Source organism: Quercus robur, chromosome 3 (assembly GCF_932294415.1).
Source record: "Quercus robur chromosome 3, dhQueRobu3.1, whole genome shotgun sequence".
In the NCBI taxonomy this organism is placed as follows: domain Eukaryota; kingdom Viridiplantae; phylum Streptophyta; class Magnoliopsida; order Fagales; family Fagaceae; genus Quercus; species Quercus robur.
Window position 1 is genome coordinate 7,285,322 of NC_065536.1, and position 16,643 is coordinate 7,301,964.

The window sequence follows — 16,643 nt, forward strand, 5'->3', positions numbered from 1 at the left end:
TTTTATCCAATTCTACTCTACTCTCCTTTACTCTCCCTCGTTCTCTTCTCCATCCAGGCCATAAGGTAATCATGGAAATCAACCAATTTTAAGACCAAATGTCAAACATTAACTTCGTTGGTAATCACCCAATATTTTATGAGTAATGGTATGCACACAAGAAATTTGACAAATTTTTTCAAGCAGTTGGCAATTTTTTCAAGTAAAAATTTGACAATTTCTACTTGCAACTTCGTTATATGTCCAATTTTGTTCAAATTTAGACTTTCTCGTATTTTCCCGGCCACGAATTAAGCAATAATCTTAACACTATATCCACAATTATCCCAAAAAAAGCAGTACTGTATATCCACTATTGTCAATAGGATAATCAAGTGCAATGGATTAGGCTTTGACCCAGCAAAGTCTGGTGTGTTTGATTTGGTCAATAACGAAGGCATATGGTTGTACCAGTGGTCTTCCATATGAGCCACATTATTCCAATCAGCAATGGCAAATGTAGGAGACCTTTTTTTAGCAACATGGCGACTCGGATTTCTTTTTCTTTTTCTTTTTTTTGATTCTGGCCACTCGGATTTCATTTCATATTTTATGCCAAAAGATTAGAGATAAACCCTATATGTAATTCATTATGCTTGATTATGTGCCTTTTGGGTCTGCTATATATGTTTACACCATTATATATACCATTCTCATCAACTCACAATATAGTGATGAAATATATTAGGCCTGGACCCTTGGGCTCGCATGTTGTCGAAAATAGAGGAATTGCCTTAAAACGAAGTCCATCAAAACAATCACCTAAAAGAATCCAATAATTCTATAAATAAATACAAGAATGTCAGAGCTTTAAAGGTATAGAAATTAAAGGAGAAAAAAAATGCTCCAAAGGATTACAATACTTATTTTTATCTCTTAATAGATTTGGGGAGCATATGTTTTTTGTTTTTTGTTTTTTTAATTAATAGAAAACAAATCTATTAATAAAATCTAACGTTTATCACTTGAATCTGCCAAAAAGAGAGATTATATATCTCTAATAACAAAAGGCAAAAAAAAAAAAAAAAAAAAAAATTGCCTCTATTTATCTCCATCTTAATTCTTGGCTATTTAGCACCTTTTTTTTTTTTTTTTTTTTTTTTTTTTTTTTTTTTTTTTTTGTCAACGATATTTCACCAAATGACATCTCTTCTCACATAACTATGAGATATGAGAGAAGCCGGAAAAAAATACAGTTTTTATCCCTACAAAATTGTACAAATAATATGTTGATTAAGACGTTTAATTGATATTAGAAAGGATTTTTCTTTTCGTTACAGCAAAAAGGGTAAGGTGGTTGAATCCAAGCTCTCTTTGTAAGAAAGATTAGGTAATACCATTCGTTAAGTTACACAAAAATTTTGTTAAGATTCAAGTGGATTTATAAGGTATCATGTGCATGCCTATAATTATATTGTAAGTTATATGCCTAAAATGAGGCTACATTGATGTGTCTTCTCACAATCTCACCTTCTATAATTGCAATATGCCACCCCACTTTTCGTTTTCACAAAATTTGAGCCAAGCCAAAGATAAATCATATCCAATTTCAGCCAAATAACAACGAGACTTTTTTGGACCCCAACCCATCATTTATTTCAAGCCTGAGAGTGATTTTTAGGGTATCAAAAATTTTTACAAATTAATTTTCAATTTTAAATATAATACAAAAAACTACTTTGTTAAATATGTTGTTGATATGAAAATAATAACATCCCTTCATGAATATTTAGTTGGTGTGCTCAATGAATTTAAAGGATGTGTCATAATGCAAACGTTCTAAATTTATCCACCACATTATTAGTCTAAGAGATTTCAAAAGCATCTCATTTATGGGTAGGGACTAAGAAGTGACAGTCTGTGTGGCATCACCTTTAATAATTAGTTTTTATATACAACTTTTTAAAATCTCACTTTTTCTCATATTTCTTTACTTTTTCAATTTTTTTTCAAAAATACAAGTATATTTTAACATATTTTTAGCAAAATAATAGATAAATTGTTCCTAAACAGACACTATCTTACCAAATACTGAAAACGCTACTTCTTTGTATAAAAAAGAAAAAGAAAAAGAAAAAAGAAAGATAATAATAACAAAGGTTATTTTATCAGTTTGTAATTATTAAAAAAAAAATAAAATAGTGCCTTTAAATTTCCTTATTTCAAATACTATCCATGAGCCTTCTTTTCTATCTGCTTACAAAATTGATAGACAAGTAATCTCAAGCCAAAGATTTAACGATAAAAGTGGTGTCACATATTTTAAAATTTAAAATCAAAATTCATCCCTTAGCCACTGAAGTTTTCTTCCTCACATCCCTTATTCATAGAATAGTATTGGATATGATTTGTGAATATACGTAACATAAATCTGCAATAGGCATTGCAATTCTAACATATGTAGAGTCCATATTTTAAGTCTAAGTGAATGAATATATAAATATGATTTGGCATTTCTTAAGGCCTTCGTAAAGCTACTTAAATAAATAAAGGGAGAAAAAAAGGCCTAAATATTGAATCATGAAATTAACATAGACAATCATAAAAATCAGGCATGTGTGAACATGAACCATGTATTTAATGCTCCCAATTAAGTCCCAACCAATCATCCACCCTTGTAATAATGTTCTAAATTATTCTTTTTTCTTTAAATTAAAGAAATAAAAAAGATGCATTAAATTTCAATAAACAAGAGGGAAAAAAAAAAGGCAGATTAATGAGTGGGAGATGGAAGAACTAAGTAATGAGACTACAATCGGTGCCCCCAATGATTGTTGTAAGAATAATAATGTGGCCGTAGTTTTTCTCTTTTGACAGAGAAAGAACACGTGTTTACACATTTTCTTAGTACGATTGATCTGTTCTTAGTGACATTAAAAAGATAGGATCGATTACTTTCCGCAATACTAGGTAGCTTTAAAAACGGTTTTAATTCCTATCCCAATTAATTAGGGTTTTACTCAATGAAAGGGGGGTTGAACTAGGGTTATAATTTCTAGTTGATGCTTGACCGTACGATTAGCTTAAATTGTCTCAATTATCAATGTATCTCCGCACATTCTAAAAAATTCTTAGTTCTTCAATTAACTTAATTGTGTGATTAATTGGTCAATGAACTATATAATTGAATTTTATTTTTTTTTTTTTTTTTTTATTCTTATGAAAGTATAACACATTTTTTGTACTGCATGTATAGATTTATGTAACTATATAATTAAATTTAATTGGGTAAACAAATTTAAGTAACCATACCTAAATTTTGGTAATTTAAATAATCCATGATCCTCTCTAAGCAGTACATGAATCCAAGAGTGGGATTTGAACAATTGACTTCTTTATTAGAAATTGAACTTCACAATTCTTGAAAAACAAAGGTGAAAATTCAATAGTAACATACATACATTTACATGTTTATTACCACTTGTAATGTAGAATTAAATCCATGCATATTAATTTATAAGGATTTATTTTTTTAGCAATATCTATTACATACACTCCAGTATAATATAGTACACACAAACTACAATTTACAATGAATATGTCACAAATTTCCTTTTTCTCCAAAAAAAAAAAAAAAAGTCACAAATTTCCTTCTAAAATGAAATTATTTGTACTATATGTACACTTAGGCTGTAGCTATATATGTGTACTAGTCGTTTTCATTTATTTTTTTAAAACCACTCGCATAAACACATGCAGAAGGAGAAGATAGAAGAGTTTTAGAATAACCTCTTTTTTCTTTGGATTTGGACAAACTCTACAAGTCCAAACCATTTCAATCAACAAAAATATAGGAAAAAATATAGAAGTGTCCCAAAGAAATAGTCTTTGGTTGCGTGGCATGCATGTGTCTAACTCCTATAAAATATTGGAAAAAATGAACAAAAATTCCTTTCTTGTATCCCAAAGAAATAATCTTTATATTCTTTTGTAAAATATAAACATAAAAAAAAAAAATAAATAAATAAATAAATCCTTTGATTTCCTTGCCAAATGCAAACAATAGCTTAATATCATCATTTTATCTTCTACTATGTATCTTACTTCACCTAACACATTTGCACTTTAACACATAAAACAAATGAAAGAATCAATCAAAACCTGTATATACATATTTAAAATGAAAAAAGAAACACCTTTGTGCCTTTCTATTTTTTTTTCTTCTGTATAATCTTTGTGGTACTCTTTCTCCCGCACTCATTCATAGTTTTTAGGCCTTATTTCAATTCCTTCAAGGATGAGTCCTCCTTTTGATTGATAACCCTTAACCTCCATAAAACTCATCTTCACCTCCTCATAACTTTCACCACTAAAGAACTCTCCCAGCTCAATCTCCATCCACCCATCCTCTCTTTCACTTGGGATTTGTTCAATGCCCTCTATCACTCTCTTTCTCAACACTTCTGTGCGGTTCCTATAAAATAAGCACTCCATTTGTTGCTTCTCGCCATCTTCATGACGAAGATAAGCCGTGCCATTACATACTTTATTGCCCACCTCAATTGACATTTCAGACGGTATTGAATCAAGTCCATATGCACGATTAGAAATTTTCATTATAAGATAAGCGCCATATGTTGTGTTAGGTGATAGAATTTGAGTTTTGATTTTGCCATGAATTTCTAACCAAGATGTTGTTCTAAGCTCAGCCACTTCGGAGAATCTGTGGAATAAGAAAAATTGAAAATGTTGAAAGTTTTGGTTAGTTCATTTTCTTTAACAGGCAATATAGATTAGTCACTAAATTTAATAACACAAAAAAAATTCATAATTGTAAAATATATATCCTTTTGTGATTGATACAAACATAGTATATGAAAGTGATATCAATAATGGACTCATATAAACAAGATATTTCAATCACAATTTACCAACTTGGCAAGTTATGGAAAAAAAAAAATATATATATATATATATATATATATACACACACTTATTAGTATTTTAGTAGAACAATGCTCTTATATTATTGAATGCTAGGTGAATTTAAAGAAAGAACAAGATAAAAGTAACCTTGATTGAGGTATTGATTTCCAGGTCCACTGCATTGGATCATTTTGCGATGATATAGAAAGTTCTTTTGCTGACAGCATATACGATATTTTTCCAGACAATTTCTCTAACTTGAAGCTCTGCATTATTATGAATATAAAACAAAAATAAAAATTAATTATACTGTGTAATTAATCCTATCAATTTTAAGGCAATCCATTTATTATTTAAATAGAAGAAAATTTAGATACGTTTTACTATACCTTACATTTTTCAATTAAATTAATTGTGTGCTTAATTGGTCGATGAATAATATAATTAAATTTAATTATTCTTGTGAAAAGATAACAAAATTTGTACTATATTGACTAATGCAGCTATATGATTAAATTAGAATTTTAAAACTAATACAAGAAGCTATATCTAAAATTTACATATTTAAATAATCCATCATTTTCTCATAATACGTAAAGCAATCTATACATCTATAAAAGCAAAAAAGGCTTTTTTATATACATAAGGCTTTTTTTTTATATTCATCATATGATGAAAATATAAAAAAGCCTTATGAACTAGTATAAGATGAATATATAAAAAAGCCTTATGTATACTTAACTAGTTTCTTATACAGTCATACTTAGACTACAGTAGGGTCCCGATGGACATTCCATGGAATATTTGTTGGTACCATTTCTGTTGTGTTAGACTTTGACATATTTCATTTGAAATCTATCTTCTTCTCTCTTTCCTTTTTTTCGTTAGGTGGCGTTATTAGCATTTGAAATCAATCAATCTCGCTATTGCAGCATGTGAAATAAATGTTTGCCACCAAATGCATAGAAATTTAAATCCTATCCCCTCTATTAAAAAAACATTGCGCTTTTTCTTTTATCTTTTTTTTGAGAATAAAAAAATTTGTGAAAATTCAATAGCAACATTTACATGATTAACACCTTTTGTAACGTGGAACTAGTTCAATGCACGTTTATCAATAAAGGGTTTTCTCTTATTTAACTTTTTTCTACTAAACACGTATCGAAAAAACCAAGGGGAAGGAGGGTCCGTTTAGAATAGGCTCTTTTCTTTTCTTTATTTTTTTTTTGGGACAAACTTCACAAGTCCGTTAAGAGTAATTCAATTAAATCACTAGCATTTTACAAAACACATCAATATTAAATGCATGAAAAATTAAGTGTTAGGCAGGAAATCATTTCAAACCTACCTTTCTACCACCATCTATGAGAATTGGATTGCACAGACAAAGAAAGAGCTCCTTCTTTGTAGTAAATGCCAAAGGAGTGACCACCCTTGACAAAACATCCTTATAATCAGCCGGCAAGAACATCTCCCAAACAACGTCGGACTCCGCCGCTGAATTAAAGGTGGATGACACCATTGAAGATCTAAATGTGTCTGTTGGAGAGGTGAAGGATAGGATTGTGGATACACAATCTTCTGGCAACATGTCAATGAATCCTCCCATTGAGTTTGACATAAGAATAATCTTGAAAACTACTAACAAAGATATGTGTAAAACCAGCCAAAGATGAGAATCAAAATCACTGTCCTTGTCTCAGGTTTCTAGCTCTAAACTCTTTGCTTATGTGTCTTTTTTTGGATGATGCAATCGTGGATATATTATATATACACACGGGAGCATCAAGTTGATATCAACTCAACTGTCAACTCTATTCTTTTCGGTCCAAGTTTTAGGGTTGTTAAATTCACTATTCAACGTGTTGACTAGATTTAGCACATTTAATTTCAAACGTAATGTAGTTGTGGAAATCAATCAATGTTAGACCAAATGCCAAACATGAACTTCGTTGCAACCAGTCAATGTTAGATTGCCCATTGAGTTGATTAATAGGTTAAAAATTGAAAAACCAAAAAACCAAATTGCGTTAATGGACTATGCTACCCCTTTCTTTTCCTTGAACGAATAGTCCAAACACTGTATATCCACAATTGCCAATAGGATAATTAAGTGGAATGGCTTAGAGTTTGACCCAAGAAAAGTCTAGTGTGTTTCACATGGTCAATAACAATGGCATCTAGTTTTACCAGATGTATTCCATATGAACCACAATAGGATTCTAGTCAGCAATGGCAAACGGAGCCCCTTTTTTTTTATAAGAAATTTCAAATCATATTCATTATGCTTGATTATGTGCCTTTTGGGTCTGCCATGTTTGCACCATTATCATTGGTTCCCACTATAGTTTTTACTTTTTAAAATCATTGCGCATGAACCCTTTGGAGGCGTGCGGAGCCGAGGCAGAGAGTGGGGGACATGTATTATGGGGATTGGCTGCTGCGTGTGAAGTTTGGAACCACACAGTTATACATTTTGACACACAAGGATCATCCTTTCCAGAATTTGCTGATTTTTTATGGTATCTAATGAATGTTCGTCATTTCGTGGATGAGATACTGGAGTTAGTTGTTATGGTAGCTTGAGGCCTATGGTTCAGTCAAAATGGAGTGAGACAGGGGAACGCTAGACTACAAGCTTCGGCAATAGTGCAGAAGACGAGGTACATGTTATATGAATTTCAAACGGCTAATCTCAAGATTTCTCGGGCTGAGGCTGTGGAAGACGCACGGTGGGTACCTCCTACACCACTGGCGGCTCCACATTAGAGTCAGGGTGGTCACAGGATCACCCTGGCTTGAAAAAAAAAAAAAAAATCAGTATCATATATAAAATTTAAAAAAATTTATGATTTTCGTACCTTACAAAAAATGTGTGACCACCCTAAATTATTTTTTTAGGTCCAATATAATTAAACTTTGTACAAAATTTAGCAACAAACTTGATTGCAAATTAAGGCTACAACTCCACTAAATATTTTTTTTGTTAGATATGAATTTTAACAATTCCACAATTAGGATTTTTTTTTTCTTATATTCTCCATGTTTGCAAAATTTTTAAAGATAAATAGCTTATTTTATTAATCAAATGTTTAATTTTTTAATTTTTGTAGTTTAAAATTATATGCAAAAAATAAGTTTATGAATTAAATAGTAAATAACATCCTATTGACATGTATTTTAAGAATATAAAAAGAAAAACATATAATTTAACAATTAAATTTTCAAAATATATAATCATGTTAATTTGTTTAGTAAAAGTTGTAGTCTTATGTTACAATAAGTTTATAGTCAAATTTTGGTCATTTTAACAATATATTGAGCCTTTACAAACAAAAATAAAAATCCAAAAAAAAAAAAAACATTTATTTAACTAAAATTTTGAAAAAGATATAACTTGTAGTATTGATAATAAGATATAACTATCTTTTTTTATTAAATATTGCATAATTTAAGTTTCTTAATGACCATCCTAGAAAAAATTCTTAGAATCACCACTGTCCTACACACCACTTGATACAAAATTGATGTTGACAGAGCCATGTTTGGAGCACTTCAATCCACCGTAGTTGGGGTGGTAATTTGGTATAGTGTAGTCTATGTCATGACAACACTAAGCAAATGACTCCCTTACCTGCTGGGGCCTTTGGAGAGTGAGGCAATGGCAATAGAGGAGGGAGTTAATTTTGCTTGGGATGTGGGTGTCCGTGAAGTGGTGTTTGAATGTGAGTCAAATATTATCTACGACGCCACCATTGGGGTGAATGATCCATCAGCTGCTATAGCCAATATAATTGAAAGGGTTCGGCACAAGTTTCATGAATTTCAACAGATTTTGGTAAATCATGTTAGAAGACAAGGGCAATCGTGTTTGGCACATATCTTGACTCAGCAATTAACATGCTAGGTTACCTATAACTTGGATAAAGGAAAATCCTAGTATTATTGAATTAGTTTTGGTTCAAAATGTTATGTTTTTATATCTTCTTCTTAATAAAATTATGATTTTCTTATCCTAAATAAATAAATAAGAAGCCCCCATTAAAACAGATGCTTCACATGTTCCATGGATGACTTACTAGGAGTATAAATTATTAATTTTTTATGGAAACTATATTTGACTCAGTGGTAAATAAATATGAACTCAATTTCTAATATAAAAAATCTGAGATTAGCTTCTTTAACCATTATTAATATGATCAACCTTTCAAAGGTTGGTCTATATTTAGGGTCCAAAACATGCTAAATCGTATAATATATCTCTACATGCTTAAAAATGAACGGCAGAGGCAGAGCACATATCTGAAATTTATGAATTTAGAGCATAGGCTTTGTAGACAATATTCCTTGTGAAATTATAATGCAGTGAGATAAAAACAAAATTACAACGTCATATTGTTTAAGAATTAAGAGTCCAAATCTTCTGTCCCACATTTTCTACTCCACTTTATACTCTACCAATAAAAACTTGCCACGTGTTCATCTAATTAATTAAATATTATCATTATTGACTTATTAATGCTATTGTTATTAATTAATAGTAGTATTTAATTAATTAGATGAACACGTGGCAAGTTTTTATTGATGAAATATAGTGTGGAATAGAAAAAATGGGACAGAAGATTTGGACTCAAGAATTAAAGCTTTTACTTCTGTTCCAATCTCAAAAGAAAACCCATTAAAAAAAAAAATTAAGGGAGGCCAAAAGTAAGTGGGAGCCAGAAACAATGTTTTATGTAGCTTGTGGGCTTTGCTGTGTGCTTTTCAACATTCTTTTCATATTCTATACTTAAGTATTCTAGAATTAGTTGTAATGTTGGATAATTTGTTGTATTGTAGAGGTTGACCCAACACACAAGTGGGTTGGGTCAGCAGGACCCATAAACAATTACAGCCATTACCCACCCCGCCCCATATTTCTTAAGCCTAACCCAGTCAGGTCTTAGCCCAATACCAAATATTCCTTTTGATTTAAAATCTTGAGCCCAAATGGTACTTAAATCTAAAGCCCAGTCTAAATCATGAAAATGTCAACCCAAGTAAAATGTCAACCCAAAAACAACACAAAGCATTTAAACCCAACTCATCTCAGTCCTTCACTCCACACTCTGTTTGTTTTAATAATGATATTTTCTACAAAACTTGTCATTTTCCAAAAAAAAAAAAAAAAAATTCTTTACAATTATTTTATTTTTCTATGTTTGGTAACAACTTTAAATGAATTAAAAAATAATCTCTTAATTTCCTTTATTTATCTTGTTGTGAAATAAAGTTGTTTTCCAAAAAATACTAGTGGAAAACAATCTCTAAAAATAAGTTATACTTTTTATATTAACTAAAAATAATTTTTCTTTTACTCATTTTTCTTATGCTACCAAATATTAGAAAATAAGGAAAACTACTTTTACACAAGGTTTTTCACCAAAACAAACAGAGTGTAGCTTTCATCACTTCTTAAAAATTCAAATTCATCTCACACACTGCAATTCTCCCTCTCGTCCATACGAGCTAAAGCAGAGGGAGACATTCTCTTTCATTTTGTACCTTGGCTTTTGTATACGTCTTTATAATCAATACAATTGCAATCGTACCTTGGCAACGTTTCATAATGTTTTAGAACTATAAATATAGTACATTAGTACAAGTATGTAATTGCCTTAGAGGCAAGCTTGCAAGTAGGAACAAAATCAAATTTTAAGTTACACAAGCACAAAGGATCAAACATATGTCTTCCTTTACCTCCCTTTTATTTCAAGTAACTTTGTTTTGAGAATCATGTGAGCTGGAGCTCACAGGATGATCCTCTGCAGAATCTTCTTTCTTGGTATGTTCCTCAACAGTAAAAACACCTCGTATAGCAGCTTTTATTCTCCTTCCAGTCAAGCCAGTCTGAATCGGCACTTTGGGAGTGCTGACCACCAATGAAGATAGTGATCGATCTCTTTTTCCTTTTAACTGGCAGTGAATTTGTAGGTGTAACTTCGGGGGCTTCAACTTTTCTTCTCTTCAGAAGGAAATTTTGGCCCTTATATCTTGCAGATTGTGATCTGTCCTGCATCTGATCAACGAAAAACCTCTAGTGAGAACACATGATAACACAAAGCATCAGCACATACAGACATCATTATATCTATTTTGGCATACACATAACATTACAAATGAAAAATTGGTATCTGGAACTATGCAGGGCCGGCTGAACCATATAAGCAATTGATGCAATCGCTTAAGGCCCCTAATAAAAAAAATGCCCCACTTGCAAAAAAAAAAAATATATATATATATATATAAAATATTTATCTATACATTTTAATTAAAAAAAAAATTTAATTACTTTTATTGATCAATAAAATGTATTAAAAAAACCACATTGTATCATAAAATCCAGAACACTGCACAATAACAGTGCACCAGGAATTCTGCAAAACGTCCACTAGCACCTGAGAGTGCGCCAAAGCCCAAAAGGGATATAGTCTTTAAGTCTTCACCACTTATATTGCATGTTTATTTTTATACGTGTGGCACTGTATTATGCTCAACACTAGAATGTGTTCGGATTGGCTACTCTAAGCTGAGGTGGCACTAATCAGGTCTTTGTTTGAGCACACCTGTAATTTACTCATGCAATATATATATTTCAAAAAAAAAAAACTGTACAATGCACATAATACTGTGCAGTCTTGTCCACAAGCCCCCAACACATCACAAGGCCTAAGCTAAGTTGGCCTCCACACAACTCCACGCTATTTAATAAGTTATCACATTTTTTTTTTTAATGCAAACTCTTACTTTATCAATTATTATAAATTATCACTTCAATTAATTATTTGATGTATATTATATCAACTCATTTGTATTATAATAATATTAATTTATTAAATCATGTAATAAATTAATTTTTATTTGTACAAATTTAAACTTTAAAGTTAAAAAAAGAATTACTTAAAATTTTCGCTTAAAGACCCCAAAAATTGTTGAGCCAACCCTGGAACTACGTGGGCCTATCTCAAAAATGATACTAACTTGAGACAAAGAAGACACAAGAATAAAATAAATTATGGTATTCAAAAAGCACTAAATTACTAAACAGTCCAAACATCAGACAATCACAATTTTTAGAACCATTTCCAGATGCACATGCAGCCTCTGAGAAATGATATGCTAGCAGGAGTTTTTGGCTGTGTCTATAATAGGCAGAGATAAAATGGAAGAACCAGCGTATCATAGAAATGAACTATAAAAGCTGGGGAGAACAACTAGAAGTAGACCATGATCTAGAGCTGACAGTAATATATATTATAAGTAATTAACACCTTTGTTCTTTAAGGAAATAATTTGATATAAATTGCTAAAAAGTAAGGGCAAGCCTAGATTATATTTGATTGTGATTTATCCAGCAACCCTTTCGTTCTCCAAAAAATTCTTAAAAGTATACAGAAGGACTTATTGGAAAATGAGGCTAGATAAACAAGTTTTGATTCAACAATATAAACCCTAAAAAATTGGCAATGCTAAAAAGTAAATAGATAGAGTTAGAAAGATCTCACAAACTATAGAATCACGCAAAATGCATTGTCCTTAAAGGTTGATTCGTGCCACCCGGAGTAGAACTCAATGTGAATGGTTCTCTTGACCGAACAACTCTTAAGATTAGACTATAATGATTTTTTCAAGTTGATCGCACACTCAAGCAAAAAGAACTAGGAATAACCTTAATTTGCCTTTCCGTAAAACTAAAAATTGATGCTGAAATTTTCAGTGGAGATGAGCAGAAAAATAGAGCAAAACAGAGAGGAAAGAGGCGGCTGTGTAGCTGAAAAAAAAAAAAAAAAAAAAAAAAAAAAAAAAAAAAAAAAAAAAAAAAACTAAAGAGATTAAAGAGGGGAATGGAGGATTTTATAAACCAATGAGTGAGAGGATATGGGCTGCTCCAACGGTTACTGTGCATGCCGACGGGCAGCACATTAAGGGCCTGTTTGGTCATAGTTTTTAAAAATTGTTGTTTAAAAAGATGTGAAAATTGTGGTTTAAAAAGTGTTGTTGAACAACGTATTTTTAGTGTGAGTAAAACAAAAAAATGTGTTTGGTATCATGGTTTAAATAACATGTTTCAGTGTTCAAAAACATAAAATATGTGTTTGGTAAGTGTGTGTTAGATGGTAAAAAAAAGCTGAATAAAGTACAAAATAAACATTTTTTAAATCAGCAAAGTACAAAAAAAATATAAAATATTGTTTAAATGCTGCCGGTACTGTTCAGTGTGGGTGAAAAAGCTGACCGGTACTGTTCAACTTAATTACAAAAATGCCACTCAGCAATGGTTTTTGTTGTTCAAAATCTGGGACAAGCTGATTTCAAAAACTATTGTTTGAAACATATGTTTTGAGCAATATTTTTTAAACAATACTTTTTGAAATCAATGACCAAACATATTTTTTTTGTTTTTGAACAATATTGTTTAGTGTTTAAACACTAAATAATATGTTTTGAAATCAATGACCAAACACCCTCTAAATATTGTAAAAAGTACTGCTCTTAATTGGCATTGCCATTGCCTCAATTTACTCGGATTGTTGTAGCCCATTTTGCTGTGCCGTGAAAAGTGCTCCATCAACATTGGCCTTGTACAATCCAAAGCAATTATCAGAAGTAACAAATTGATGCAAAGAGTCGGCCGAATATATATGTAGTCCACAATTGTTCGAACTTGTGTAGCATGTTAGTGTTCTCTGAGCCCATATATATATATGGGCTCAGAGTACACTAACATGGTTAGAGAACCCATATATCTTATGTAGGTTCTCTAATACTCCTCGCTTCAGTAGGTTTTCTTTTGTTAGTAACGAATTCAACTTTGCTCTCCATAGAAAGTGCTGTATTTCTTTTGTTGGTCATACTGATTTTCTTCGTTTCTAACAAAAATTAACTATAATAATGTCAAGAAACTTTTTTGTTTTTGTAGGGTGATGACAGTGTTTCATGCTTTTTGTTTTTGTTGGTTTTGGTGATTTGGGTTGTCTGCAGCTATGGGAGGACTTATGAAACTGAGAGTACTAAACAAATATCAGGGTAGAGTTAAGTGTCCTTCGATGATTTCATTGTGCACAGCCTATGGGTACAGTGCATTTAATGGCGGTGGTGTTTCCTGCAAAGGACCTAATACCTTCAAGTCTTCAATTATGCATGTATCGAAAATTATTGTTGTACACAGTACACACAGCAATGGACACAATCATACACGAGGAAAATTTTTTTTTTTAAAATAAGTTTTTGTTTCCAATTTGCAATAAAGGGTGGTAAAGTCAGGCTATTGTGTGAATGTTTGTTACTGGGTTTGTTTAATTAAAAGATTATTTTCAATTCTTCACAAGAGAAATCGGATTTAAGGGTTCTTGGTAGGGATGGTGAGGGCACGTTACGTTGCATTTGCTAGGAAATTGGTATCAATGAAGCTTTCTAATCTCAGGTTTGAATTTTACATACTTGGCAGGCCATGATGGTCTTGATATGATCGAAGAACTTGCTGCTGATGCGGATGATCGGGATGGGCTGTTGGCCACCGGAGCTGAGGCAACGGAGCAGCCTAGATCTAACTTTTGGTTGCAACGATTTTTTTTTTTTTTTTTTTTTTTAAATCTGATAGGTAGTAATGACTAAGGAGAATTGATTGTGTGAGGTAACTCTTATTCAATTATTTGTGAAATCCCGACATGACATTCTTGTATTGGAAGGGTAAATGTACAAAGGATTTTACAGCACATTCTTATCAAATTTAGACTCAATTTATAATACTTGGCAAGTTAATAACCTAACAAATTTTGATTGATGGAATACAGACTTGTTATCTATCATATTTTTATTCATTAATCACAACTAAATGGCTAAGTTTTCATTTGGTTTTTTTTTTTTTTTTTTTCCTTTTGTGTTAGTCTTTTTTATTGTTATAAATTTAGCCAAACTAGTTAACTTTTTGACAATAAGTTAATTTTTAATTTTTTGTTACAGATTTAGCATAAAAGCTTTTAATTGAAAACTGTATATTTGATCTCATATTTAGTAAATAAGCTACTAGATACCAAAAAGACATTTAATAATTTAAAAATGAGAAAAACATTTTTTCCCTTTATGTTTGGAATAGTTCATAATTTCCCTCATAATCTTTGAAACCAAACAATGTAACCCTTTACTGTTTTGGAAATGAGAAAATACCCCACTTTGTTACTCTCTTTTTTAAACTTAAAGAAATTTTTTATTTTCTAGAATATTCCTTTGTGAAATTTCTAAAATATCCCAACTAATAGCAAAACTCCAAAATACCCTCATAACCAAACACGAGAAAACACAATCTGCTAACTAAATTTATATATATGATTTTGCAAAAATGATATGAATTGAGAATCAAAAAATCCAATCCTACACGTAATTTTTTTTTTTTTTTAATTTAAAAAATCATATTAATGTGCTGCTTAAAAAAAATGGCAAGATTGTAAATGGTAAAAAAAAATTGATGAGTCCATGTGCAAGTAATAATTAACAACTCATAATCTACCATGTCAGAGTTGTGACAAGAAAATTATGAAATAATTTGTAGTTCTAAATTTACTAAATTTCTTTTGAGAAGTTAATCGCCCATGAACACGTGGTCATGGGATTCTATAACATCATCTTGCCATAACAACACCCACTGCATCTGGGATAATTATACCCAAGCACAATGATAATAATAGTAAATTATTATTATTATTAAGTCTTACCCATCTATATTCTATTTTGATTTCACATGAGGATGGGAAGTCATAAATTTAAAAAAATTATATAGTTTAAACACTCTATTAGTATTTATTTTTTGATAGCGTATTTTATTTGGCAAAATGAAATACATGTTTTGATGACTTAACAAGTGGTGTATATCTGTAAGAACTAACTTTTGGATACACAACATTGGCTTTTAGACATGCGCAAATACTTTTCTTATAAATATCTTCTTTTTTAATGGTCTATTTCAGAGGAAAAATGAAGAAAGGAAATATGTGTTTTGAAAACTTACAAGTAATGTATAAATTTTATAATAGTATTACTTAAATTTTTAAATTTTTATCTTTCTTTTAAATAAAAATTAATGAATAAATTTTTAGATTAAAACATTTGAAATAAATGATTATGATCATAGTGAGTAACATAATCAAGATGTAACGTAGAAGAATATTATATAGATTTAACTTGAATGTGCAACTTAAAATATAAATAGTGAAAGTAAATTTTGTTTAAAAGATTGTTAATGGCTAATTGGTGACTATGCACATTCCATTTAATTGAGCTTTCTAGTTAAATCAAAATATGACCAAGTTTAGTCATTTATTTCATGGGTATTTCAAACCAGAATGAAGTGCAAGCTAAAATCTTTAATTATATGCACATTTTACATTAAGGTAAAATCAATAGTATCCATTTGTTAATGGATTTTGACACTTTGTAATTGGTCATCATGGATGAGTTGCTAGTACTTTTCTTAATTGAATAGTTTTTTCGATGTGCAAGTTAAATTATTACTAAAAATAGGAGTTAGATTTTGTTTAAGATCGAAGTGTCAAAAACCAGCTGTTGACAACATACAATTCGTATTTAATTGACTTGCGTCCTTTTTTCTTTCTTTCTTTCTTTTTTGTATAGATTTTCAAATTTTACGTAAGCTAAATAAGTCCTCCATTAACAAGGTTGCACAATTAATTAGATTCCTTTTG

At 30.6% G+C, this 16,643-nt stretch overlaps 1 protein-coding gene across 1 annotated transcript; it reads right to left on the reverse strand.

The window, feature by feature from the left end:
- Positions 1–4,028: 4,028 nt before the first annotated feature.
- On the reverse strand, positions 4,029–6,629 carry LOC126720030 (F-box protein PP2-B15-like). Its single transcript, XM_050422512.1, has 3 exons — positions 6,254–6,629; positions 5,053–5,171; positions 4,029–4,702 (listed from the first exon to the last, which is right to left on the reverse strand). The coding sequence occupies exons 1-3, from the start codon at positions 6,524–6,526 to the stop codon at positions 4,237–4,239; spliced, it is 858 nt and encodes a 285-aa protein (XP_050278469.1). The 5' UTR covers positions 6,527–6,629; the 3' UTR covers positions 4,029–4,236.
- Between the last annotated feature and the right edge of the window lie 10,014 nt (positions 6,630–16,643).